The sequence below is a fragment of the Pelecanus crispus genome, chromosome 2 (assembly GCF_030463565.1).
Source record: "Pelecanus crispus isolate bPelCri1 chromosome 2, bPelCri1.pri, whole genome shotgun sequence".
In the NCBI taxonomy this organism is placed as follows: Eukaryota; Metazoa; Chordata; class Aves; order Pelecaniformes; family Pelecanidae; genus Pelecanus; species Pelecanus crispus.
In genome coordinates, this window is record NC_134644.1 from 120,766,816 (window position 1) to 120,794,244 (window position 27,429).

The 27,429-nt window shown below is 39.4% G+C and overlaps 1 protein-coding gene across 3 annotated transcripts; it reads left to right on the top strand.

Annotated features, from left to right (window-relative positions):
- On the top strand, positions 1–26,971 carry METTL4 (methyltransferase 4, N6-adenosine). Of its 3 annotated transcripts, none has more exons than XM_075705123.1 (9): positions 1–69; positions 738–1,249; positions 2,010–2,072; positions 4,483–4,849; positions 7,107–7,176; positions 9,027–9,201; positions 9,410–9,516; positions 10,126–10,214; positions 18,030–19,237. In XM_075705123.1, the coding sequence occupies exons 2-9, from the start codon at positions 821–823 to the stop codon at positions 18,173–18,175; spliced, it is 1,446 nt and encodes a 481-aa protein (XP_075561238.1). In that variant the 5' UTR covers positions 1–69; positions 738–820; the 3' UTR covers positions 18,176–19,237. The 3 variants fall into 3 exon arrangements, 2 of the variants coding, with proteins under 2 accessions (XP_075561238.1, XP_075561239.1); XR_012830833.1 differs by lacking the exon at positions 1–69 and adding an exon at positions 26,960–26,971 and having other exon boundaries at positions 816–1,249; positions 18,030–18,262; XM_075705124.1 differs by lacking the exon at positions 10,126–10,214 and having other exon boundaries at positions 18,030–18,192.
- Positions 26,972–27,429: the final 458 nt, after the last annotated feature.

The window sequence follows — 27,429 nt, forward strand, 5'->3', positions numbered from 1 at the left end:
AGCTCTTAGGAGAAAAGGTTGTGGCCCTACAACAAGATGGCGGCGCTCATGGGGGCCGGGGCAGCGGCGGTAAGTGTGTCAGGTGCTGCTGTGCTATGGCGAGCCCTGGCGCTGTTCTCTGTCCGCAGCGAGGGGCAGGGGCGGAGGGCAGCCCCCTCCCTATCCACCCCCCGTAACGGCTGGGAACGGCCGTGCCGAGCCCCGCGCCCAGGCTTCAGCAGCACCTCCGCTCCGGGTTTGTGCCCGCCGCGGCGGTGAGGAGGCCGCTGCGCCGTCAGGCCGCGCTTCCCGCCGAGCGGCGGTGGGACATGGCGGGGCGGGGGGGAGAAGTGGTTCTGGGGGAAAACCCGAGCTCCCAGGCCCTGTGTGCGGGCGCTGGGGCCTGGCCTCTGCTGCCCTGGTGCCGCGGCTGCCCCTGCGCCCCTGCGGCTGCTCCCGAGTGCTGTCATACGAAGTCTTGGTTTATATAATTGCTGTGTCATAATGCTATTTTCTAACTTATTAAAAGAGTCATCTTAGAGTAAATCTATACTGTAGAAAACTATAGGAACTTATTTAAAACTGGCTTTACTATAAAAAAAAGTGAAATAGGGATGAAACAGAAGTCACAATGGGGATACCGGCTGAAGTCAGAAGTTTCTACGGTGTGTCCCGTGTCCATGTGGAAATGTCTGTCAGAAGACAGGTGCTACTCTATTGTAATTCTGAAAAGTGAACTCTTAAAAAAATTCCCACAGGATGAGTTTGCTTCAGGAAGTGCGGATCGTTACCGGCTGCAGTTTCAGGGAGTTGATTTTTCTTCCTGAAAAGGGAAGCTGTGATGTCTGTGGTACATCAGCTGACAGCAGGGTGGCTTGTGGATCATCTTTCTTTCATCAACCAGTGTGGCTATGAGATCCGTGACTCCTTTGCATACCCTGGTAGTGTCACTCTCAATACTTCTGTCACTTCTACTGAAGATGTTCATGCTACTTCTAGCTTTGCTGCCACCTCCTCATCAGGAGATGGTCCTATTCCTGGTCCTGGAGATGCGGTAGAAACAGAAGGTAAAAGAGCAAAAACAAGATATGTGTTTCGCGAGGAGTTCTTTGACATTTGTGAGCCCCATATAGCTGCAGCTCCTGAAGAGCGGCTGTGGCAGGGATGCACTGAGGTGAGTCTCACAGAAATAAAGGCCAACAGCAATAGAGAGGAACACCAAGAAGGAACCAAGAGTGGCGTCGGAGATTCTGTTGCCAGTCCTAGGAAGGTATGTTTGCCGTAATACAGTAAACTGCAGTAATCCCCTGGTAAATAATTTACCACTAATGTTGTCTTGCATGTTTCAGTTTCCTGAGCTTATGTAGGAGAGCAGGGACTTTTCCACAAGATGCATGGAAAATGTAAGCACTCATGAGGATATTCTTGTGTCCTGACATAAAGTCAGTAATGTGCATCCTGTGACTCAAAAGCAGTGGATTCCTCACAAAATCTTCTGATATTGGTTGTGGTCAGGCACGTGAGCTGAAACTGTGGTAGCTGTCAAGATTGTGCAGATTAATGAGGAGGGAAGGACAGTATGAATTTACTTTTGATATGTAGATTGTTCAGTCCTGTTCCTTATAGACCAAAAAAATAAAGTTGCAGGTCTAAACCAACAAATGTAATCATGAAGACCTAGTTAATTTTCTGCCATTATTGGTAAACTGCACTTGGCAGCTGAACAAATACCTTCTAGTATGGCCCCAAAGGAGGCATGAACATGAACTGTGGCATGCACTAGGTACCTTCAGATCCCAGTGCCATAAGTAACATAACAGAGCTTTAAGTCTGTGTACCTTGAGAATGCCTACAGCAGCCTAGGTATTTTGAGATCATCTTTTTGCTTATTGGACTTATGATAAAAAAAGAAAGAGATGGAAGTTTCTTCTGCTTTTAAAAGAGCTAATTTGTAATTCGGGTATGTTTATTTATTTTTTCCTTTCATCACGGAGTAATATGAATTTTTTATTTCACTGCTCATTCTGCAGAAACGTAAAAGGAAATGTGTATTCAACCAAGGTGAACTGGATGCTTTAGAATACCATTCAAAGGTAAGTCTGAACAAAAGTATATTTTTGCAAGTACATGATACCTGACTTTGGGCGTGTATGGAGTGCAAGGCTTGGTTGCAAACAAGTTCTGTTTTTGTAGCTTGTTCCACTAATGGGAAGGTCATCTCTCCAGTCCTTAAATCAGTAAGTGCATACAGAGAATATCTTCTGTGTAGATATATATGAAACAAACTAGGCATGAAACTGCAGCTGGGACATTTTGAAGAGCTGGAAGCTGCATTCACAAAATATCTTTTACCGTTATGGATAACTGAGCATTATACAGTGATGAGTTGAAAATTAGTTGAACAGGAAGTGACTGATTTGAAGTAAACAGTGTCACCTGTTCTGAAGATCAACTCATCTTTAGTATATCAGGACACTGCACTGAAGTTATTCAAAGCTTCTCTGACCAAATGTACTCCAAGAGGTCTCACTTCTGCTAATGAGAAAGAATTATCTCTAACATTTTACATTGTCATACTAAAGCATCATAAATGAATTAGAATTCAAGTTTCTATTTAGGCTCATGTCAGTGAAATATTGGTGAAGTTACAGCTGAATTGCACTGAAGCATGTTAGTAAATCCTATAAATGTAGACTGTGGATAATGTTTGATATATTCTTACTGCTTTCCCAAATAGTGATGTGGCCCTGAACTAGGATCTACACTTGCTTTCTTTCCTCTAATGAAGGTGTTAGTCATATTGGGCTTTTTGTTTAATTCTGTTCCTCTTGGACTATATTTTAATGACTAAATTTTTCTTCTTTTGCATGGCAACAATTTAGTGGTAAACATGTACACTTTGCTATGATACAGTGTAGAGTTCCTGTAATTATTACTGTGTATAAGCTATGTATGTGCAGAATCGCCTTAAAGGAGAGAACCTTGAAATTCAATGTCAAACAGAGGTTTATGAGTATGAAAACCTCTCAGCTAAAATAGTCATTCAACAATAGGAATAAGGGAAGAAACGAAGAGGTTTGATGTCTTGGAGGTCTGTGTAACTTCAAACGATTTTCGGTGAACATGCAAAAAAGTTTTGAAAAATCTGTGATCCCAGTTGGCCTCTGATACCATTCACAGGTTAGAATGTATTGGTTTTTAGTGTATTTGTAGAGTTAAAGGTTGTAGCTCTGCAAGTCAATTCAGATTATTTTGGCACTTATTCATGTCTTTAGAATTGTTTTCAAAAAAAACCCCCAAATTTGTGTCTGCCAGTGAAAGTAGGCATTGAATCCATTTATGAGTTTTGGTCAGAGTCAACATAGGCAACAGTACAAAATATGCTAAATTCCTTCAGCAACCATTTGTTAAAACTGTTTAAATTGCTTGATAGTCGAGAGGCTTTGTCCACCTGTTACTTAACACGTGGATGTAAGAAGAAAAGCCATCTGCATTAATTCAGCTGTACAACTTACAGCATTTCTAAAGAGATATTTATTCTGTTAAAGCAGTATGAACTCTTACTATCACAAACCTAGGTACTAAAAAATTATGACTTTGTCCCCCCAGATATCTAGATGGTGGCGCTATTAAAGAAATTATAAAAAAAAAAAAAAATTGCTTCCCCCCATTAATTTGGAAATTGTAATAAAGAGTATTGTGTAAAAAGATCATGTAAAGTTGAGGATTCCATAATCAGGAGTTTTAGAAACCATAGTAAGTATCTGAAACCTTTGATAAAGCCACTGTAACTGGCCTTATTGCTATTCTAAATAAAAACAAATGCCTCCTTGATAATTAAAACTCATAAAGGCTTAAAGATTTGGGAATGAACTAGGTCTCTAAATTTTGCAAAGGGGGAATGCTGAAGTGAATGAGTGTGTATATAGATCCAAGAATTTTGTCTTCCTGGACTCACTGGCAGATTATTTGAGAGGTGTGTTCCTTAGAAAAGATGAAAAACAAATTCTAATAATTTAATTTGCTTTATTTATTGTACGTCCGTATTACTTTTAAAATGCATAAACTATTGTTTTTCAGAGTGAATTAAAATGTGGAAAAATACTGATTTTTAGATCCCAGTATACGTCTCAGTTAAAAATATGTTTATGGGCACAGTAACTTGGAATTAGATTAGAATTTTAACTTATACTTCAAATTATTGCTTTGAAATTTATGTTTGCTTGGAACAGTAATATTCCACTTCTATTGTCTGTGCAATGTTTTATTCAGTAGTCTCTCACTCTTTCTTTCTCCAGGCTTCTAATTGTAGTTGCTTTACCAAAATGGCAACAACAAAATTTACCATGCCCTTGTAGCTTTTGAGTCAATGATCTCAGTATTTGGCAAGGATCCTTTTCCCAGTCTGCAGATTGAAAATGTTTTGATTCCTGTTGCATTCCCTGATCAAGTAGATATTTGAAAGATAATTTATTTTTCCCTTGTTTCTTTATGACCATACAGGTCAGGAAGCTCATTTGGGAAGGCACTTTCCATTTAGTCCAAGAAGGGCTCAAAAGTGGTTTTCTTCATCATACTACTGCAGAACTCAGTTGCAGGAAGAATGTTGTACTTGAACACATTGGCTGTGGGTTGGCTGAATTATGTGAAATGGCAAAGCAGTTTCCAGCTGTGAATGAAAGTGACCATCAAGCTGTACATATGTTAGATGATGAAACCTCCATTCCAGAGCAGGACCTGCTTTCGTGTGTTACAGAAAACAGCTCAAACTGTGCAAAAATAGTTGTGTTAATGGGGCAGAAGTACTTGGTGCCACCAAAAAGCAGTTTCCTTTTATCTGATATTTCATGTTTACAGCCCCTGCTGAACTGTAAGTATCTTTAGGCATTAGAATTTACCACTTCTTTCCTGTCTAAGAAGGGCAGTTAATGTCAAGATGACTAAGGACTCGATGAACAGATTTTAATATGCAGCATCACACTGACAGGAAATGCTGCTGCAAAGCTTTCAAAGTGGTATTTCTAACTTTGTGCTAATAGGTGGGGGTTTTCAAAGGAATCTTGAGTGGTTAGGAGCATATGTCTAGGGGGGATTCTCTGTCTCCAGGAGGCTCCTTTAAAAATCTCAGCCACAGCATTTTACATGAAGCCCAAAATACAACAGTTTGTGAGCGTGTTCTGAGCCACTGTCAGTGTAGAAGTCATGTAAATGCTTTACATTGGGACTAGCTATGCTGCTGGGTCCCTAGCCCACAGGATGAGGCTTTAACATAGATAAGCCCATGCTGCTGCTGGGCTGGTGTTCCTGCTGTCTTGGTTTTTTAGCTAGATGAGATCATGGGAGAGGGATGAGATTATGCATCTTAAAGCAAGGGTTCCCTTAAAGATTCATCCTGTTCAGCAGCAGGGTCTATTTAGATTGGCATAAACTGATTGTGAAACCAATCTCAGTGTCCTCCAGAGAATAAATCAGTTTGAGAGGCTGCTGCACCCAGCTGGAGGTAAACACTTTAGCAAGACCATGAGTAGCAAATGTGAGTTGACTTCTCAGCTGCTACGTTTCACAGCTGAGAGTATTGGCTTAAGCCAAAATCAGTGGCAGGGAAGTGGTGGGATTTTAGAATTAATAACTCCTCTGTAAAAGTAAATCAAAAGCTATCCAAGCCAGGATCCTCACCCTTAACGGGCCATGCAGAAAGCTTTAAGCTGACAACATGCCTCAGTCTTCACTGTACATCACCATTCCATTAGTTTTCAATTTGACCTTCATTATTATTATTATTATTAGCAGCAGCTAAGCTTCATCAGACAGTCTTACAGGAAAGATGTCTGTGAGCTGGGGATTACTGCTCTACCCTCTAATCAGTAATTTTAGATTTGTTAGTTACATATATTTCCTGCCTTCTAATATGGAACTTAGATGTTCACTGTGGGTTTTTTTTTTTTTTTTTAATAAGAAGACATGCAGGAGGTGGAACCTTGTTATCCAAATAAAAATTTTATATTTGAAGTCCAGAATTTAGCCAGGTAGCTTTTTCAGCTGGATGAAAGAAGGAAGATCACTATCACTGTGCTATCATTATACACAGGTGTGCATATAGCAAGTTTGGATTCTCCCAGAGGACAGGGTGCAGTCCAAGAAAATTGAGAAATTGTTTTTGAAGTAACCAACAGTGAATGTTAATACAATGGCATGACTTCTGATTTTTTTTTTTTTTTTGAGGAAGTCTACTGTCCTTTTTAATTAGTATTTTTCTTCTTCCCCTTCACCTGCCAAAAAAGAAGTATTTCTTGCTGGTCAGCCCACTGTCAGGATAACACCTCCAATGTTAATAAGGGAATAAGAGGTAGAAAGCATATTTAATGGACATTAAATATTAAGCTGTTGTTCTTACTAGCTATTTAAGTAATTACTATCAGACTCAATGAAGGAACAAGTATGTTCTGTGGGAACAATAAAATTGGAGAGTCCTGTTTTTTCATGGATGTGTCCTGTATCTTCTATCCTCCAACTAAAGTAAACCCAGCTTCTCCCATGAAAACTCTTTCAGTTCTCTTCCTCTTGTCCATTGATTTCCATTTCATATACTGGGTCTAGCTGTCTGTCTCTCTTCACCTTCAGTAGTGCAAAACACAGTTTTTGAGGGCTGGTTCAGAGTTCTGTGTGTCCCAGCTGGCCTGCTAGAAAGATCAAACAGGACAGGAATCTTGTGTTCAGGGCTGCAGCCTTTCACTCACCTGGGTGCCTTATTACATAGTTTCTGTTAGGAAACTTGGAAGAATTTTCATCTTTGAGACTTGCGCTCTGCTATCAGGTTTTTTCTGAAGTCCCCAGGATGTTCAAAATTTCTTGGGGGGATCTGACACAGATCACATAAATGTCCTTTCCTTAGGTCATCAGCCTGAAAATCTCTGAAATCTATGATTATCTGAATTAAAACAAGCGTACTAGAAGCCTGTTAACTTCTTATTTGGACATAACAGAAGAAAGTTGCGGTTTTGCTGTATAGTTGGCTCTTTAAATGTTTTCTGTATGTGGGTAGCTAAGCCTTTATCAGTTTTAACTAGTAGATTTATTTTAAAACTAATTTACTGGTGCTTTTTTTTTTGTGTAATTTCACTTCCCAGACAAGAAAAAATATGATGTAATTGTGATTGATCCACCATGGGAGAACAAGTCCGTTAAAAGGAGTAACAGGTAAATTTTATAGTAAAATCAAACAAACTTTGTCATCTTAGCTTACAAAGGGTAATTACCTTTTTAATATACTGATGCAATCCAAGACTAATATAACTGTGAGACTGTAGCTTAAACTAGCAAATATTTTGGCGCATGCCTACCTTCAAGTCTATGAAATGTCTCGGAGATTTCACTGAAATGGCTTGGATACTTGGCATACAAAATATTTGCAAGAGTAGATCTTAAATTACCTAAATGGTGCGAGAATGCTAATCCTTGAGACTTGTACGGAAAGCCTGGAGTTAATTGTTTTGTAAGGCCCAGATCATACAGATATTAATTTGAAATTAATAGGTTTACTTTAGTGGGTATAAAGCTAGATAAATCTTTAAGTATTTCCAGGACTGAGATCCAGTTTAGACGTTTTAGTTTTTTAATTTTTTTTTTTTTTTTTAGTTAGAGCTGTAGTTTGAGCTTCAGTCTGATGGGTAGAAGAGAGAAAATGATAATGCAGCAGTAAAATCCCCAAGTGCAATAGGAACTTTGTGACTACTGTAGTTTATGAAGTCATTAACTTAAAATTTTATGGTCTTCCTTCTCCACTGAGTAACATTAGGCTTATGCCAGTGGAGCTCTCTTGATTACCATAGAATTGTATCCATGTGAAAGAAGGGCAGACAGGAAATACAGCCTTACAACTTCCTAGAATAATGTCTAATGTGGCTTTTGAAGCTTATTATGAAGATACAATTTGAAGATGCAGAGACTGATTAGTAGGTTTTACTTTGAAAGCCCTACAGAAACCTCTAGAAACCCAGAGTTAAACTCAATCAAGTGTCTTTATTATGTCTAACTATTAAGTTACTCAAAAGGAAACTGTAGTTATTCACAAGCATGAATTAGCCAGCAAGATCCTCTCTCCCTTACAAAATACAGGCAAAAGGTGGAACTATCACTGCTGTTAGTTACCTTGTTGATGGCTAATCTTTGTTAATCATTTCACATCTGGGTTGTGAATCTTGTTTTCTCTGGGCACTCTAGTCCAGGAGGTATTTTGGATTTTACCCTTCTTACCCATTTCTCACTGTTGCATTGTATAGGGATCCCAGGTACCCAGATGGTGGCTGTCGATTCCAGTAGGTAGAGTGCCAATGTTTTTGATGCCGCAACACATGAATTGCAATAGAGTAGAATAGCATCACGAGAAAAATGGTAGAACATGACAGAATCTGGAAAGCATACTGTATTCACTGATGTAGCATACAGTTAACTCAAAAATGTGCAGAACTGTTATGAATAACCTAGAGAACTTTTACCGGGAATGGTAATTTAAAAATAATGAATAACTTCTGCAAATAATTGGAGAAGTGATTACTCTTTTGTGACCTTTTAACTTGCCAGTCAAATTAGTGTTGCCCTTGCACTTGTAAATGACTCACTTGTCATTTTCATTCCGAAGAGAGATTGCTTATTATGAAAAGTGAATGATGTTACATTGACTGAAGAGCTACTTTTCACTAAATAGCTTTGTTCTGGTGTAAAGATGAGAGTATTGAACTACATATGATAGTTCGTAAATTAAGCATGGGCTTTTAGACTTCTTCAGAGTCACAGTTTGTAATACTTTATTTGGGGAATAGTAGAAATATGTAGTTAAAGGTTCTGCTCGGTAAAACTTAAGTACATACACTTTATATCAGAATCCTTCAGATCTGGCCACTGGGTGTCAGTCTTGATCCATTTTATGACTTGTCAGGTGATAATTCTTGAAACGTCTTGGCTGTGTAATTTCTTTATCCATTTGTGTTGCTTTGCAATTTTTTTATTCGGTGTATGCTAACTTGCTTTCTCACTGTATTGGCATATAGATACAGCTACTTGTCTTCATGGCAAATCAAGAAGATTCCTGTACCAGCACTAGCTGCTCCAAATTGTCTTCTAGTCACGTGGGTGACTAATAGACAGAAGCACTTACGTTTTGTTAAGGATGAACTTTATCCTCATTGGTCTGTGAAAACACTTGCTGAGTGGCACTGGGTAAAAGTAAGTTCTCAGGTTTTTTTGTTGCTTTCTTGGAGACTGAGAGGGCTTGCACTGTGACACTGTATTCTTACAATTTGTCTATTTACTGCCGTGTGCTTTTGTATTTGAAAGGTATGGTATTATCAGTATCTTTTTTTATCAAAGAAAATGCCCCCCCAAAAATGGATATGAAATCTTCCACTGTGTATTTTTAATTCCTTTGTGTCAGATTACAAGAGCTGGAGAATTTGTATTGCCTTTGGATTCTTTACACAAAAAGCCCTATGAAGTTCTTATATTGGGGCGAGTTCAAGGAGACGTAAAGGAAGCCTTAAGGTATGCCAGGATATTTATGGTAAATGTCTTTTTTGAGGCTGCTAGGATTCTCTTTGTATATATCACTTGTTCATAATACAATATAATGTGCCCAGATCTTCTCTTGGCATCATCTTTTGGCTGATTGTGGACCTAAAAATAGCCTTACTAGCTTTGGGATAAGAGAGTGCTTTAGTGAGATTAAAGGATGGAAACCTTTGTTTCTTATATCTGTTGCGGAACGAGCTCAGATAAAAGCCTTGTGGACAGGGCTTCCTTTGCTGACAGGTTCTCTTGGACCATGAGTCCTTGGCACAGGCTGATCCCATTTTGGGGATGCTGGTGTTTTTCTACACACGAAAACATACAGGACTATATTGTTCATTCTCAATGGGTTTGTATGGCTATTGTTAACCACATTTTGTCTAAAGCCTCAGTGATTTCATAAACTGCCCTTTCATATGTTATGGCTGAGCAACATTTAACTTCCCTTAGACTTACCTGAAGTTTGACTGTGAATGAACATTCTGTGTGTTAGCTCCCATCTGAGGTAGCTCTGAGAGCGCTGCAGCATCGCATTTGGTGGTATTCATTTTCACACTTCTTTTCATGTTCTGATTTATACGACAGGAAATCTGAAGATGTACTTCCAATTCCAGAACATAAGTTAATTGTCAGCATACCCTGCAGTCTGCATTCACATAAACCCCCTCTTACTGGTATGTTTTGTTTTGTTGCATAATGTTTCTGTAGGGCATTGGACTTGGATGTCTGAAATGATACACCTAGAATGAGATACCTCTTTCTTTATTATGTTATCCTGAAAGAAATGTTTTTATTTCTGCATGAGTTGCTTGTACACCTGCAGTACAGTTGTGCCTTTAAATCCAAAAATGTAAATATTTTAAAAATGTTAAGAATAGGCCACAAATAAGGCATGCCCTGCTTATTTCTTAGGAGCTGCATTTAATTTACTGAAATTGATGCAGTGACTCCAGCCAGCCTGTTAGTGTGGGTATGAATTCAACTTTTCAGAGTTTAGTCCAAAGTATTTGAAGATTTCTGTGTGATATGTTACCTTTTGCACATTGTTCTGGAGCACTCTTACTTTGACTAATTTCATCAGTAGAAAGTTGTACCTCTTTCATCATTATAGCACCTGAGTGCCTTACAGTGCTATGGTAAGAAGCATGTTTAATACCTCTTACAATAATGATTTCATCCTTCCCCAGGGGGGAAACTCATCACGAATCTGCAAATATTCTAGGTGCATGTGGTGCTATGTAATCACATCAGAAAAGGCAGGTAGAAGAAATGCATAATGCTGTTGGGGAGAAGAGGCATCACGGTTTGCTTCACTGACATGCTTTCCTTTTTCTGTTCCCAAGGAACAGAACAACTTCAGTTAGGAAGCTGAGCTGGACAGTTGTTATACATTCAGGGAGGCTCTAAAATTTGTATTTTGGCCTTGTATTTATTAAATTAACATATATATATATGCACCTGTTCAAAAACTAGTAGAAGACATACTTTGGTTAGCTAAAAATAATTTAAAAAAAAACAAAGCAGTTCTAGGGGGATCATTTTGCAGTTCTGAACTCATGTCTTTAAGAATTAGGGCTACAGCAATGAAGTATGTGTGTTGATTTAAGGTAATGAATGGTAAGGTAGTGATTTGTGAGGCAGCCACCTAGGGCCTCTTCAGAAAACCAGTACTTAGCAGCACACTCAGTTACAACATGAAACTTGTGAGGTATCCAAGGGTGCAAAACAGCAGTTTGTGTGTCTTATAGAGAATTCTAGTACCAGGGCAGTCCTTGGAACAATTCTTTTGTAGGGCAGAATCTAGAAACAGTATTGGGGAATCCTTTATAAATTTTGATCCTGAATGGGTTTTGAAAGAAATTATCCGTGCTAATTTATATATTTCTTGAGTCTTTACTTGAATGCTGGGATTTGATACCATTTGTATTTCTACCTGAAAAATGAATTTGCTGTTGAGCAATATCAGTGATTTACAAGGTTTTTATAAAAATCCATGTGTATATTACAGTTTTGGCAGTTCCATTCAGAACATGGTTATGGAATGAAAAGGCAGACCATGAGACAAAAGCTAATTGCTGATGCTTTGACTTCAGTGTTGTAAAACGGTATTGCTTCCATGACTGGACAATATTCTCAAGTGGCCAGTAGAGAGCAGCTGAGCTACATCCTAGAGTGGTTCAGAAGAAATTTGAACAGCAGAAATTTGGCAATGGGGGAGAAGGACACTTGATGAGTCACATGCATTCTTTATGCTTTTTTTAAGTAGTAACAAAGCCAAAAATATTAGTATTTATTGATACTGTCTGGCACTTTACTATTGTAAAGGCTGTATGTTGGTACATATGTAGCCACTTAATGACTGATTATAACAGTTTATCTCTCTGGGGGAAGAGAAAGATGTAAATTAAAGTAAGCCATCAAAAAGAGATGTTTGGGTTCCTACAGTGCATTTAACCATGAAATTGTGACTGTAGGGGTTTTTGGTGATGCATGTGCTGTGTTCAGTGCTTAGAGCTTTAATATGTCATTGTAAATGTACTTAAGCTTCTTTATGCAAATGTGTTAAAATGAAATTTTATTACTTCTGGTTTTGATTCAAATAGCTTTTTTTTCCTACTAATCCAATTCAGTGTTGCTCTTAGAAGACATAGAAGGTATTTTGTTACACAGATGGTGTGTAGTTATGGAGAACTTCAAACACTTTCCTTTTCCTGTTTTATAGGTTCTTGTTATAGCCATTTCTCCTCCAGTTTTTGAGTATGTACATTTATTATTAGAAAATAATATTGTCATATAGGAGTATGCCTAAAAACATTGGAATTAATTCTTGGCTATGTTCTAGCTGTTCTGCATATCTCCAGCAGAAAAGTACAATGGGAAATCTTGGGAAATCCCTCCTGTAGCAACCCTGGCTTGTTAGGCCATGTTATAAAAGCGTTCTTGGAAGTAAAAAGAAGTAAATACCTTTTGTTTCCTTATGTGCCTTGTGAGCCCTTGCTGTTAGACTAATTTATAGGTGCATCAACATCTAGGTTTCACTTGAAGCTCAGGAAAGATGCAGAGATGTAAAGCCATCTTTGTGATGAGTTTCAGATCCTTTTCTGGTCCTATTCTGTTCAGGGATTAGGCAGACTGGGCAATAAGGACCTTTACATTGCAAACTCTTTTGAAGGGTTACTATGAAATGAGTTCAATCATGCTTTGTGTGGCTCACAAATCAGTGAAAATCCGACAGTCATTTTCACTTTATGTATCCAATTTGCCATGCAGAACTTGGCATTTAGGTAATGGGAGCTCAAAAGGCAAGGGGAAACCATTGCTTGTTTCAAAAATGATTCTTCCTTTTGCTTATTTAAACATTTTTAGCAGCATGCATCTTCAATACGTGTTTGGGATTAAGAGTAGGCAAGTATGGCAGGTATCCTGCCTGACCACCAGATTGTGCTTCAGAAGGAAGTGGGTTTTCTGGAAGACCAGTATATCTACCAGCTGGCTTTGTGCTAGCTTCATGTGTCCTAGGGCATTAGATGCTCAAGTATAGGTGCCTGAGTTGCTGTCACAGTGTTTGACACCTGCGAGTGATAAAGAATAATCTAGTTATCGTCTATTTAAGCTGTTTATTGTCAGTGGTATCTGTAAGTGGATAGAAGTAATTGTGTGTTTGTTTGCTGGTGTTTGGTTTTTTTTTTTTAAATCTATTCCTATGGTAGAAACACTTAATATTTAATCTTTCTACTGATGTAGATCCTCTAACCTGTTTTCAGAGGAAAAAAAACTCCAGAGTTTGCTTAAGGGCTGCAAGTCAGATCCATGCGTGTTAGAATAGCCTTCTGGTGATATAAAAGCGTAACAAAGAAGCTATAATTTGTAACTTGAACACTGACTTTTCCTATTTTAAGGAAGCGAGTGTAATGAAATTTTATGCCAACAATACATAGCCACATTATTGCCCTCCTGATATGGTAATTTCCATTGCAGTGCAAGTCACTGCTTGATGTGATTATGTAGATACCTACAACCTAGCAATGAAAAATCATACTATAATGTGTTCTTCAATTATATGTAATCTGCCTCTTTTTTAAAAAAAAACTTGGGACTTCAGAAAAGACCCTCTCTCTGGCAACAGGAGAGGGGGAGATTCTTGGGACTTCTTTTTTAAATTCTATAACCAAATTGATCGAAAGATTGGCACAAGCTTTCTGCTTCTGCTTAACTGACCTGGTTTTTGGCTACCTCTTTTTTGCTTTCTGGGTAACCAGTCTTTGAGGTTGGTTAAATCTCCTAAGTGTGCTTTTAAAATTTGTTCTTTTAGGCATGGAAGTTTTTGGTGTTTAGTAAACCCACTTTTGATTACTGGACTTAGTGCTGTGATGATATTTTTAATCTATACATTTTAAGAACAAATGCCAACATTACTAATGTGCTCTTAATGAAATTTTGTCACCTAAATAATTGCTTCCTCTACTTAGAAGCCTTTATAAAGCATAAAATGGTTCTATTTTGTTTTTATATGGAGGGGGGAAAAAAGTCATATAAAGCCTGACTCTGCAGTAAGCTCTGCATGATCTTATGCCCGTTAGGTTCAAAAAGATATCCTACACGTGTCAGGATCTGCTCAAAGAGAGCTTATTGAAAACTTTGGAGCTTTGCTTTCCACAGTCTCTCCCTTCTCTTCTGTGGAAACAGTGCAACCCTTGCAACATGGGCTTTCTTAGATGATCAAGAGAATAGATTTTTGGAAGATCTTTGTTAAAGTCATAGAATCATAGAATGGTTTGGGTTGGAAGGGACCTTTAAAGTTAGTCATCTAGTCCAACCCCCCCTGTCATGAGCAGGGACATTTTCAACTAGATCAGGTCGCTCGGAGCCTCATGCAACCTGACCTTGAGCGCTTCCAGGGATAGGGCATCTACCACCTCTCTGGGCAACCTGTTCCAGTGTTTCACTACCCTCATTGTAAAAATTTTCTTCCTCGTATCTGGTCTAAATCCACCTTCTTTAAGTTTAAAGCCATTACCCCTTGTGTCACAATCCAAACTGGGCTGCCCAGAGAGGATCGTGGAGGTTCTGTGATTCCCTTGGGCTAAATTAAGGTGAAACGGCACCAAATGATCAATTAAACACTTTATTGATGGTAAACACCAACCTGAACTTGGAAAGCATAACGGTAGGCAACTCAAACCAGGAAAGCACAACAATAGGCAACGTGGGTTCTAATTCAAATACTTGTAGAATCATAGAATCGTTTAGGTTGGAAAAGACCTTTAAGATCATCCAGTCCAACCATTAACCTACACTACCAAGTCTGCTCTAAGCCAATCAAGGGTAGACTAGACTAAGCCATGTCCCGAAGTGCCACATCTACCCGTTTTTTGAACACTTCCAGGGATGGTGACTCCACCACCTCTCTGGGCAGCCTGTTCCAATTCTTGACCACCCTTTCCATAAAGAAATTTCTCCTAATATCCAATCTAAACCTCCCCTGGCGCAGCTTGAGCCCATTTCCTCTCATCCTATTGCTAACTACGTGGGAGAAGAGACCAACACCCCCCTCACTACAACCTCCTTCCAGGTAGTTGTAGAGAGCGATAAGGTCTCCCCTCAGCCTCCTCTTCTCCAGGCTAAACAACCCCAGTTCCCTCAGCCGCTCCTCATAAGGCCTGTGCTCCAGACCCTTCACCAGCCTTGTTGCCCTTCTCTGGACACGCTCCAGCACCTCAATGTCTTTCTTGTAGTGAGGGGCCCAAAACTGGACACAGTATTCCAGGTGCGGCCTCACCAGTGCCGAGTACAGGGGCACAATCACCTCCCTGCTCCTGCTGGCCACACTATTCCTGATACAGGCCAGGATGCTGTTGGCCTTCTTGGCCACCTGGGCACACTGTAAGAGGAAAGGAAAAGGAAGAAAGAGAGAGATGTCACCACCCTTGGATCTCATGATGTCAATGGTAAATGCAGCAGTCCTCCGCGGTGGGCGAGCTGCTCTCAGAGCCCAGGGCCTCCGGCTGTGCGGGTACCGGGTGGGGGAGGCCAGTCCGGAGCAGCAGCAACAGCAGCGTGGGGTCCTCCGGTGGTGGGTGGTGGGGGTGTGCATGTGGCTCCTCAGAGCTGTGTCTTTTGTAGGCCAGTCCCCGCCTCTAGTCTCACCCCCCTTGAGGCCTGTTCCAGAATGTTCTTCATCTTCTGCACAGGTGCCACTGTGGGGGGTGGTCACGAGGGTCTTTCGGGTGGTCGTGAGCCCCTTCCTCAAATAAGCTCTGCATGACCTTCAGCCTTCAGAAGGTGGAACTGCCATCCTCTGACACACCTCCCCGCTCCACACTAATGGCTTCTCACCTGTGGTGCTATGCAGACCTTAACTTGCCTCACCACAATGTTTGAGACATTAACTCTTTCAGTCTCTCACACCTTGCCCTGTCGCAACAGGTCCTGCTAAAATGTCCGTCCCCATCTTTCTTAGAAGCCCCCTTTAAGTACAGAAAGGCCACAATAAGGTCTCCCCGGAGCCTTCTTTTCTCCAGGCTAAACAACCCCAACTCTCTCAGCCCATCCTTGCAGGAGAGGTGTTCCATCCCTAGGATCATGTTGGCAGTAAATTGTGCACAAGAAATCTTTACCTAAATAGAGCATGGAAAAAGAACAATAAATTTTACCACTTTTTTTAATATGGAGGGTTTGCAAAATGGTATAAAAGCAGCTACTCATAAGTGTGTCTAATTAGATGAACTCCCATGACACCAAACAGCAATGTTCAGTGCAGCAAGTTTTCTGTCAGAATGTACGTTTTCCTCTAAACCTCCCAGGCTCTTCTCTGCAAATGTTAGATTTGTTTAAACATTTTAGCTTGCCCCTAAAAGAAGCAGGTTTTTAGAATAAGATTCCTGCTGGTAGCAGTATTTTTTAGATTAAAAGCTGCCGTTATGATAACCCATCTGAGACATTCATTTGACATTTGTTGAAGATTGGGGGAAGGAGAATAGATTTATATGCCATGCCAAAATACAAGAAAGTCTGGAAACACCCATTACAAAATACTTAGGGAAAAGTTTTGAATGGATTGAAACTTTGGAAGAGGTGATCATTTAGCTAGGAAATGCATCTGGGGTTGGTTAACACTCCCTAGAAAGTGAAGTGGATGCTCCTCTTTCTGCAACAGGAGCAATCCACAACAAGGTGAGCCGGGGTCTCACACAGGGAGTCTGTGACTGGCAAACTTGATGCAAAAAGTCAGAACTTGGATTGTACAAAAAAAACCCCACCCAGACCAAAAACATTCCATCTCCTACTTTGTTGTGTGCTGATTGGATGTATTTTTGCTTTCTGCAATGATCATATCTGAAGAGACTGAGTCAAGCAACATAATGTTGGATTTATGAGCTGTATTTTTAAGCTACAGAAATTCAGAAACCACTGGGAGATCTGATCAAAAATGACCAAGATATTCTTTGGAAAAGGAAATGGTTTCATAGTTTTTCTTCTTTTGTCCTCAGTAACAAAAATAAAAACCTAACGTAATTTTTAGTATAGCTATGTTTTTCAGTTTTTCTGCCTCCTTTGTGTTGGGTACTCCTTAAACCTTTGCTTTTCTCATGCATATTTTTATACATAATATCTTTGTAGCTATTTCATGAAACCTAGTTAAGAATTTGTTCAACCCAGCCACAAACTAAATGGCTCTGTATGACAAGTAACATGTTTAACAATAAACTGTTTGCAATAATACTTTTCAGGTGAAATGCAAGATCTTTTTCTATCACTGGTATTTTTCAATACCAGTCATAATCGGTGACACAATGTTAATGACAGGCACCTATTTATTTGGATTTAAGCAGTAAAAATGCCCAGCTGTAGAAGAAATTTGAGATTTATGTTACTGAATGAAAGAACACAGTTATATAAATGTTTCTTCACTTGCCAAGTTAGTATTGAGGAAAAATAAGTCCCTGCATTTTTATAGCCCTTTTAGTGTTATGCTTATTTAACTGGTGTTTCTTATTTTACCTTTGAACAGTTGTCATCAAGGAAATGCTTTTATCCCCTTTAAGATGCAGAGGAAAAGAGTGTGATCTTAATTAAGGAAAGGTTTTATTTATTTATTTACTTTTAGAAATGTTGCCCCTCTGTTATAGGAGCTAAGTGAGTCTTTAGGAGGTGTTTGGTTGATATTAGTGAGAAATTCAGAACTCACCTGTGTAGAGGCTTAAATAAATCCTCATTCCCTTTCTCTAAATGAAAACCAATAAATCAAGGCTATTGAAGGCCTTGACAGTATTGTTCAGAATCTCAAGGGCACTTATTTAAAATTACTTTCTCACTATAAATAGTCCAGCTGTTTGATGAAACCCCTGAAATTAATTTGCTGTCTCTCTCTTTTTTTAATGAAACATTCGTTTTTTATCCACTAGCAGCACAGGGGAAGTTTTATTTGTTTATTATTGTTATTTATACATTTGTCACTGTTGTTACCGTGTTTTTTTTCTCTTGCACAGAGGTTCTGGCAGAGTTTATGAAGCCAGATGTGGAATGCTTGGAGTTGTTTGCTCGCAACCTACAGCCTGGCTGGACCAGCTGGGGCAACGAGGTTTTGAAGTTTCAGCACATTGATTACTTCACTCTTCTGCAGAATGAAAACTGAGTTGGGTCTTGTAGCTTAATTCTGAAATTCCGCACCTTCCCAGCAGGCTCTTGAACTTGCCTTTATTACCGATGGTGCACTCGGAAGGTAACAGAAATAAAACCAATTGCAATTCAGTTAAAATTCTTGAAGTGACAGGATATCTTGTTTAATGGTATCTCCATTTGTACAAGCTGGTCCTTTATTTTGATGATCTTGAGATATTTAAATACTGATGTTAGAGTGTAAGTCCATCCCTGGCGTTTTCAAACCTCAAGAAAAGAAAGATATTTTAAAATATTCTCAAATCTGAGCACCATAAGTGCTACAGTGTTGCACTTGTAATGTATTATTTTTAAAGCATGATAGTGTATTATTTTTAAAGGGTGGCAATGGAAGTAAACAGTTCTGAATTACATACGTTTCCTTAAAAAAGATTGTTTGTGCAGAACAGTGGATTTTGAACTAACGTAATTATGAAGGCAGTGTATCCTCCTACATGTTTGTATCTGTCTGTCTACCTCAGAGAAAATAAAAGGAGCAGTGCTTGTGTTAATTGGCAAAGGAATTGTTGACTGACCACATTCTCTGTAAAATTACACTTTTAAAACAGTCAGCAATTCCATCTTTCTGTATGTGGTGTTAATTCTTTGAATACATTGTAAATGATCAGTCTCAACATCTTACAAATCTGCATATCAAGCTGTTAGATTTAACTGAAATTTTAACAGATTATAAGTATTTAAAAAATTATCTTTCCTTATGTTCTTGGAACATCAAAAAACCATGCCAGTGAGCTGTATTTTTCAGCTAGCACAAAAATGATCTTTTTTGTTAAGAATGGTACACCTTTGTGTCCTTTGCTGCCCTTAGATTTGCTTTGAAAAGTAAAAAAAGGAGACTTAATGAAGCCTTTGCCACTTGCTCATTTACAGCAGTAGATGCAGAGCTGCTGGACAAGCTGATTCTCCTGCTGGCCAGCTCCTGAGTTCTGACTGTTTATAATGGGGAACAAAATGCATTACATACCTTCTTTACATTCGTCTACCTTTTGGTAGTCTGATGAGCTGTGAAGGTTTTTAAATTAACCTTTAAATGTTAGCAGATTATTTTTTAATAATTTTGTAATAAAAATTAAAATAAAAACTTGTCAGTGTCTTATTTGCAGACCTGGTTTCTATATTACTGTTCAATTTCATGTTTTGCCTATTGGAGTAGTGGAGTTAACAAGGAAAATGCTTTTTTTTTTTTTTTCCCCCCTTTTTCCCTACTAACAGTTACATTATTTACTTATTTTGAGTATATGTTTAACAGTGAAAGTAGCTCGCAAGCAAAACACTTCTTGCTGCATGATTTTATTTAGCCTGCATTATTTACTTATTTTGAGTATATGTTTAACAGTGAAAGTAGCTCGCAAGCAAAACACTTCTTGCTGCATGATTTTATTTAGCCTGCATTTTAAACTGTTAGTACATAAGCAACCTTACCTACAGCTGTAAGGGATAAGAAGTGAACATCCCCCTGTACTCGGCACTGGTGAGGCCGCACCTGGAATACTGTGTCCAGTTTTGGGCCCCTCACTACAAGAAAGACATTGAGGTGCTGGAGCGTGTCCAGAGAAGGGCAACGAAGCTGGTGAAGGGTCTGGAGCACAGGCCTTATGAGGAGCGGCTGAGGGAACTGGGGTTGTTTAGCCTGGAGAAGAGGAGGCTGAGGGGAGACCTTATTGCTCTCTACAGCTACCTGAAAGGAGGTTGTAGTGAGGTGGGTGTCGGTCTCTTCTCCCACGTAGTTAGCGATAGGATGAGAGGAAATGGGCTTAAGCTGCGCCAGGGGAGGTTTAGATTGGATATTAGGAGAAATTTCTTTATGGAAAGGGTGGTCAAGAATTGGAACAGGCTGCCCAGAGAGGTGGTGGAGTCACCATCCCTGGAAGTGTTCAAAAAACGGGTAGATGTGGCACTCTGGGACATGGTTTAGTCTAGTCTACCCTTGATTGGCTTAGAGTAGACTTGGTAATGTTAGGTTAATGGTTGGACTGGATGATCTTAAAGGTCTTTTCCAACCTAAACGATTCTATGATTCTATTCTGTGATTCTAAGTCGCAGCCTTCTAGCCCTTCCTCTGTCTTCTGAGCTGCTGCGCTCAGAAGCTGAACAGCTGATTCCAGCTGCTGGGAATCCAACCTCCTGAATATGGTTTGTATGTAGAGGGTGCAGGCAGGCTGTAAGCTTCTCAGACTGGAAATCAAAAGTTGAAGATTGCAGTCTAAATACCTGATTCTGTCATAAATAGTTACAAAATTGTGCCTTGGACAGCTGTTTGCTCTGGTACTTTTCCAGTGCTCTGTCTATGAAGAAAACCTTGCGAATATGACAGAAGTGGTGTTCTACATCTGCAGCCACCCTGAAACTTCTGGGTTTTCTTAGGAGGAGGTTCAATATATCTCAGTTTGTTGCTAACTCAGAAATCTCATGGTGGTATTAGCAGTTGATAGTTTCAGGGTTGTCTTTAAAGCATAATTATTGGCCTGTTATGCTTAGTTCATAATTCAAATAGCCTCTTACGCTTTTCTAGCTGTCCAAAATCCCAGCTGTTCCCAACCAGCCATCAGATCTTTGAGGGCCAGTCAGATGATTCCTCTGAGGCAGAATCTGAAGCGTACTGAAAAATCAGTGATGAGTGAAGCCGGCTAATATAAAAGGACAATTTAAGATCCAATTTCCTTTTCTAAAAGAATAACATTATCTATATCAATTCCTCTATATTACTTTTGTGGTGGAAAGATACGCTCTGTTGTGTCAAGCTTTGTATAAAAAAAGGAAACCTGCTCTGAAGAGTTTACAAACTTGGTAAGAAATGAAAGAACAAGGGAGAAGATAAGGGTGGAAGAATGCAGGATAGTAATGAGACGTTGAGGTGAATATGGTAAGTAGCAGCCTAACTATTATGCACATCTTCAGTGTTCCTAAGGAAAGATAGGTTCTGTGCCCCATTTTTAAAGAGATTTTCTGCTTTTCTATTTTGATGTGTTAAAATTCACACATTCCAAGGAGAAGTAGGTGCAGTGTGTATTTTACTAATTACATTGACAAAAGAGAAGTGTTTTTAGTTCTAAATTCTTTGTGTGGCAGTTTGGTGAAATGAGAACTGTGATTGTTCAAGAATTTTCAGAAAGTACTTTATTTGGTACATCTGCTGTTATTTTAGCAGGACAATGATAAAAAAATTCTTTGGCTAGGTGTTCACTACTTCAGGCCTTTTAAAATTATGTCTTATTGCAAAAAAATCTCAGTTCATAAGGCAATAGGAAGTAATTTTAAGCTGCTCCTATATGTAGAATACGTCAAGTGTCATAATCAAACTTACTTTTATGAAGCTTCAGGTTTGAGTATGATTTTGAAATGTCAAATTAGCATATGACCTTTACTTGTATTTTTAAACTTTTATAAAGTAAAAAGAATTATACCAGTAAGATATGTTTTTGGAATAGTCATTGCTAGGCGTGAACTCCTGTGGAAACAGAAAAGTTTCTTTTGCAAGATTAAAGATTATTAAAAAAGTGAAGTAAGTGAGCAGGTCTTACCTCTTTATAAGATTCAGCTCAGGTAGGTGTCAGCAGCAGTAAAGGGCTGACTTTGAAAATCAATTTCTAAACTATATAGACAATGACAAAATAACAGGAGGAAAATGCTACTATGCCTCAAGAATTGTGTTCATTAACCGCAACATACCATTTAAGACTTACCTACTGCTAATTTTGGGTTGCACACAACAGTAAGGGAATAGAAGATGGCTAGAGAATAGCCAAGGAATGAGGTTTGTTAAAGTTGCTGAAAGAAGTCGTGTGGTGTCCCAGCTGGCAGGAATTTTCTGAATGGTCTGACAGTCTAGTGGAGCTTGCTTGACGTAATGACTTCTGTCACAGTAGCATGTTTGGGTTGTAATGACTAGGAGTGTCCTTGTGCGGCAGCACATTGCTATCCCATGCTCTTCAGCCCTTGCCTGGATGGGGATTGCTCTTTGCGGAAAACACAGACACGGAAAGGAGCTGCGGTTTCACAAAGCCAATGTCTAAACTGCAAGACCTGAAAAATGCTTCTCCAGTCTAGCTGGGTGCCCTGGTTACACCCTGACTCCATAGGAAGGACTCCCAGGATCAGGAGGAACCCCACTGTACTTTGGTCAGGGCTGGTATTGGTAGAAGAGGTGCATGCTGTGACCTAGTGTGAACCAAGGGCTCTGCTGTCGCAGGAAACACCACCGTATAATCCCTTCCCTAGAATGACGAGGTATTTTCCATTAGTGGTGGTATGTGAATGCTGATGTTATTTCAGGAATAGTGGGAAGTTAGAAAAAACAACCAGGAAGAGCAACTAGTGGGTGTAGATAAACCGCTACCCATACAACAGAGGCATGGCTAAGCCACTAACCATAACAAGTCTTGCTTATGGATAAAATCTGCTTTGTTGCATTGGCAAAGCTTGAGCCTGCAGTTGTTAAACAGTTAAAAATCACCATGCCAGGAGGGGTGAGTGGGGAGTTTGGTTGTCAGAAGCAACTTACATGGACCAGTCTAACTAGAGACCTTTGGGTAAAGATGCTCCTGCAGGATAGCCTTCCCAAATTGGGTCTTACAGGTTGTTCCCAAGGAGAGAAGAGACCTTCATACAGAACAGTACGATGGAAATCTCACCCAGTAAGCTGTTTCTATGGCTCAGACACAGGTGCTCTTTGCTGCTAGAGAAGGCATCTTGGGTAACCCAAACTAAATGGTGGTTGCCTGAGAAGAGAACAGGTACAATCCTGTTCGTGGCCTGGTGGCCAGATGTGGGAGGGCACGGCCACAAATGCTAAGTCTACAGCCTGGTTTGGGAGAAGAGCATTTGTAAGGCCACTGGGAGAGTGATTGGTCTGCCAGTATTTCATAGAATTGCATGTGTGTGTGTGTATTTGTGTGTACATGCAAAGCTGGTCTGTTAGAGTAGTGTGAATCAGGGATATACTGTCCTTTGAATAACAACTAGAGTTGCACATTGCTAGAAATTTAATGCCTTTGCATTTTTACTTGTCAGTGCCCTAATGTTACTAATTTATGGGGAAAAAGTACTTTTTATTTGGTGAGAGATGCTCCAATAATGCACATAGTTTAAAAGCTTGCCTGGGGACTGCATGATAGTTATCTTTTTGCTTGGTGTTTTTTTGGAGGCCTAACACTGACACTGATAAATGAACAGCAGAGCAGCTGCCAAGGTGGGTTCCCATGGCCCTGGCCACATGTTGACAGCGCAGGAAGCACACAGAGGGTTGTGCAGATGGGTGGTTTCGCTGGTCCTATGGCAGCTTTGATTTGCCTTAGCATTACCACAATGCCATCAAAGAAGCTCTAACTAGGCTGGGTCACCTTGCTGGGCCTAGCTATGAGAATTTTCATTGCTGCCATAAAGGAGGTGATGCTATCACCTCATTAGGGTTGTTTTTGGGTGGATTGAAAATTTTCTAAAAAAATTCAGTTTTCGCTTGCAAACATTTTTTATTAAACTTGTTGAACTCTGATGGTGTGCTGCAGAGCCTGGTCTTTCAGCTTTGGATCAGAGCCTGCCACATGGGCTGTCCTGGAATTAAAGAGTTATGGCCCTTGCTCTGTGGGAGAGAGACCCAGAATGCTCAAGGTTTCCAGGCATCCTCTCTTGGAAGCACTCTGGCTGCCAAACTGCATGTGGTCCCTCTCAGTGGTCTTCCCTTCTGGCTTTTTAGCTCCCTATCAGTCCTATAAGAAGAAGGGCTGGGATGCACTATTGACACTGGGGTCTTGGCACTGGAATCCCAGCGTTGTTTCCTTAAGGAATGTGGCATTTTCAGTCTTTTCCCGATGATAAGAAAATTTGAAATTTCTATTTTACTTGTTTCAGAACATTTATATATTTTAGTTAGTAGTTTGCCATTTACATAAGAGAAAATAAGTCTGACTTTCCATAAGCTCTGGTTATTACTGTTTGTTCTTCTTCATGTCTCCTTTTCCATCTTCTGTTTCTCAACTGATTTGCTTCAAATGTCCATTTACACATCAGTAACTTTATTTCATTACATCAGAGTCTCACTGGTGCTATTGGAATTGCCTTGGATTTCATGTAACTGTTGAGAAGGCTTGGCCATAAAATGGCACGGTTTAGGAAAACCCGATTTGAATTGATTTGTCACCTGTTCGCACAAACAACGGTACATAACAGTGTAGCATGGGGTTGGAAACAAGTAGCTGGAGGTGAGGGAAGAAAGAGGGGCTGCTTAGTAAACACAAGCAGCAGCAGCATTGAATGTGCACCTGCAGCAATCCTGAGGCACCTGGTGTACCTTGTGGCCACAGTCTTAGAGTTGAGGATTTGAAATTGTGGCAACAGCGAAATTGGCTGCTGTCACAAGTACATAAAGCAAGTGAGAGAAAGCTGTGATTTCTCCATTAATCCTTGTGTCACCTAATTTGTAGGAATGAGGATAGAAAAGAATCAGCAGTAAATAAGATAAACAGAACAACAGTACCGCAGCAGGATTGTTTTCCACAACTGGAATTTTATTTATCAGTTTTCTGGTGCTACCTATTTGATAACAGAAGAACAGTGAGGCCTCATTTGGTGATGATAGCCTGCCTCTGAATACAGGTGACTTTTTTCCGACCATCTAGGGAGATAGTATTCATCATTAACGTACTACTAATAAAATGCTGTGAAGGCAAATATTTGAGTAAGATTTTTTTCCCCTGACATTCAATATGCAGTGGCATGTCTTCTTTTTTCCCTTGTTAGTAAGTAAATTGTCTTAAAATAAAATAGCAGTATTGCTTATCCGTAGTTGGGATATTGGACGCCCTTATTCAGTTTTCCTTTTGTAAAAAACAACCAGCATCTTCTGCTGAGGAAAAGGGAGGTCAGACATTCTTGTTTTGTCTTGTAGCATTGCCCCTTGTTTGCCTCAGATTAAACATTGTGGAGCTGACAGTCCCATAAGCACCCAGAACCAATGGGATGTTCCTCACCTTGGCAAGTCTTAGACATCCTCTTTTTTCCATTCCCTTTCCCTCCTTAAACAGCATTTCTTTAACAGTTAATGTGTAAGAAAATGAGGGGCTGTAACGAGGAAGTAACAGACAAAGTGGAAACTGATACACAAAAGGCAGTGGAATAATGAGAAGAGAATTATACACTTTCGTAGTCTAGTCCACAGGGAGTGCCACTGTAACGCTCATGGCTCTCTAAGCCACTGTTGTGGACTAGTTCATTAAGATATCTGAGACTTTATAATCTGTAAAGATCCACCTCTTAGCCTCTTTGGAAATGGTAGTATTTTTCAACATGAAAGAGTGAGTGCAGTTCCCCTGGCCAGCATTGCTAGCACAGTGGACATTGCATACTGCTGGTTGCAGGTCAGTTGCAGAAAGTACAAAAATCTGACTTCAATTTCTCCCCTTTTTTTTCTTATCATATTTTCCTTTTTTAAAAAATATTTTGCTTAAAGAAGGATCCTGGTAAACAATTGCATTATTCATGCAAATTACAAGATGAGCATCAAAAAGAGAAAATAGTCATAGTTTTCTTGTCCACCTAAAGGAGGCAGAAATTATTATATGTAAGTTTGAAATTGAAAGAAATGCTAATAATGTAATAGGCTAAAAATATCAGCAATGCAGGTCATGATTTTACAGGATCATTAACTGAAGTTTGTAGCTAAATTTTACTGTTTTATTTACTAGTATTGTCTTGTAACAGTTATATGCTATTAATTCAGGAGACAGCTTATTGAAAATATTTTTATGACATTGTTACTGCCCTCAAACTGTACAGTGTGTGGTTTTAACTATGTGACCTTTGTATATTTCATTACTTTGTGCACTCCAAAACTTAGGCTGAGTTCAGAAAGGAAGTATGTGTCCTTTTCTGATGGTCATTGTTCATCTATTGGTTAACTTCAAAGAGACAGTTCTGACATAAAAATTACAGTTTCCCACATCAAAGTAACCCAGTCAAAACTTCCATCTAAAATTTTATGAGGCCTACAGCCTAACTCATTAAAAAACCCCAAGAGGGTTTAGATTACAAAGAGCTATTTCTGACCAACTGGCAGGCGAAATTACAAGGATTTCTAAATTTCTAATAAGGACAAGGAAGTGCAGATCATAAGCATCTAAATATTATTACAATTTTCACCGTGTGATGCAACTCATACACATATATATATATTTTTGGTCCTGTGATCTTCAAGGGTAATTGTGGTAACTCTCAAAGCAAAAAATGCCACAGGAATCAACAATATTAACATTCCTCCTAACATTATACGAGGAAACTTTCTGTTTTTATAGTGTTGAAAAGCCTCATTTACAGAGATTGGGAATGGTCTTACACAACAATTTAATTTTGTTGATATAATCATGGCTTTGTATAGCCATTTACATAATAACATTATAGGTCTGTAAGAGAAACAGGATTATATTATTCCATAACAAAGTTACTGAGGTTTTGGTATTATATTAAGACTGCTTTTACATATGATTTTCATGACAATGCTATTTAAAGGAAATGATTTACCCATTATCACACTGCTCTTTTTGAGGTCTTAAGTAGACCTCCAAAGCCTAGGCCTTTTGCTAACTGTCTGCTGGTGATAGATGGCAATTTCACTCCAAATCACTATGGTGAACAAACTCTTCTTTTAAATGAGTAGCTTGTCTATTCTTGTCCCCTGCATACACATATGAGAAGGTGAAGCACAATAGAACTGAATATCCGGCTTCACGTCACACGTGTTTCTTTACAGGAGGATTTGATTATTGTACAAAGCAGTGTGCAAAAGAAGAAGATATCCCACAAATTCAGAGAGGAATGATGGGCAGTGAATAGTGATCAGACAATGGGATTGGTCCTCTCCGTGGGGGATGCGCTTCCTTGCAGTTGATCCCTCTATAGTCGTGAGTACTCTGCTTGGAAAGGTTGCATCAATAACAGGGGATTCACTTAAAATGAAGACATTGCCTCTGAGTTTTTAATGCTCCGTCATAAATCTTTGCTGGAAATCTAAACAGCTCTCTGAGTTTTCCAGATCTGCTCATTATGCAAAGCCATTTTGTGTGACAGTAGTAGCAAAAGCAAGTGAAAATAAATCCAAATGCACTGATAGAGTTAAGACTCCCTTTGCAGCCCAAAGATGTGAGACGGTATGTGTTGTCTTCATAATTTTTACTGTCTAGCCATTTATGAAATGCTTACCCAGTGAAGATGTAATAGTTT

Bases quoted from the DNA above. Each gene is read 5' to 3' on its own strand.
- METTL4 (XM_075705123.1), top strand. From the start codon at position 821: ATGTCTGTGGTACATCAGCTGACAGCAGGGTGGCTTGTGGATCATCTT. The intron at 4,850-7,106 runs GTAAGTATCTTT...TTCACTTCCCAG, and splicing joins TTTACAGCCCCTGCTGAACT to ACAAGAAAAAATATGATGTA. The intron at 9,517-10,125 runs GTATGCCAGGAT...TTTATACGACAG, and splicing joins GACGTAAAGGAAGCCTTAAG to GAAATCTGAAGATGTACTTC.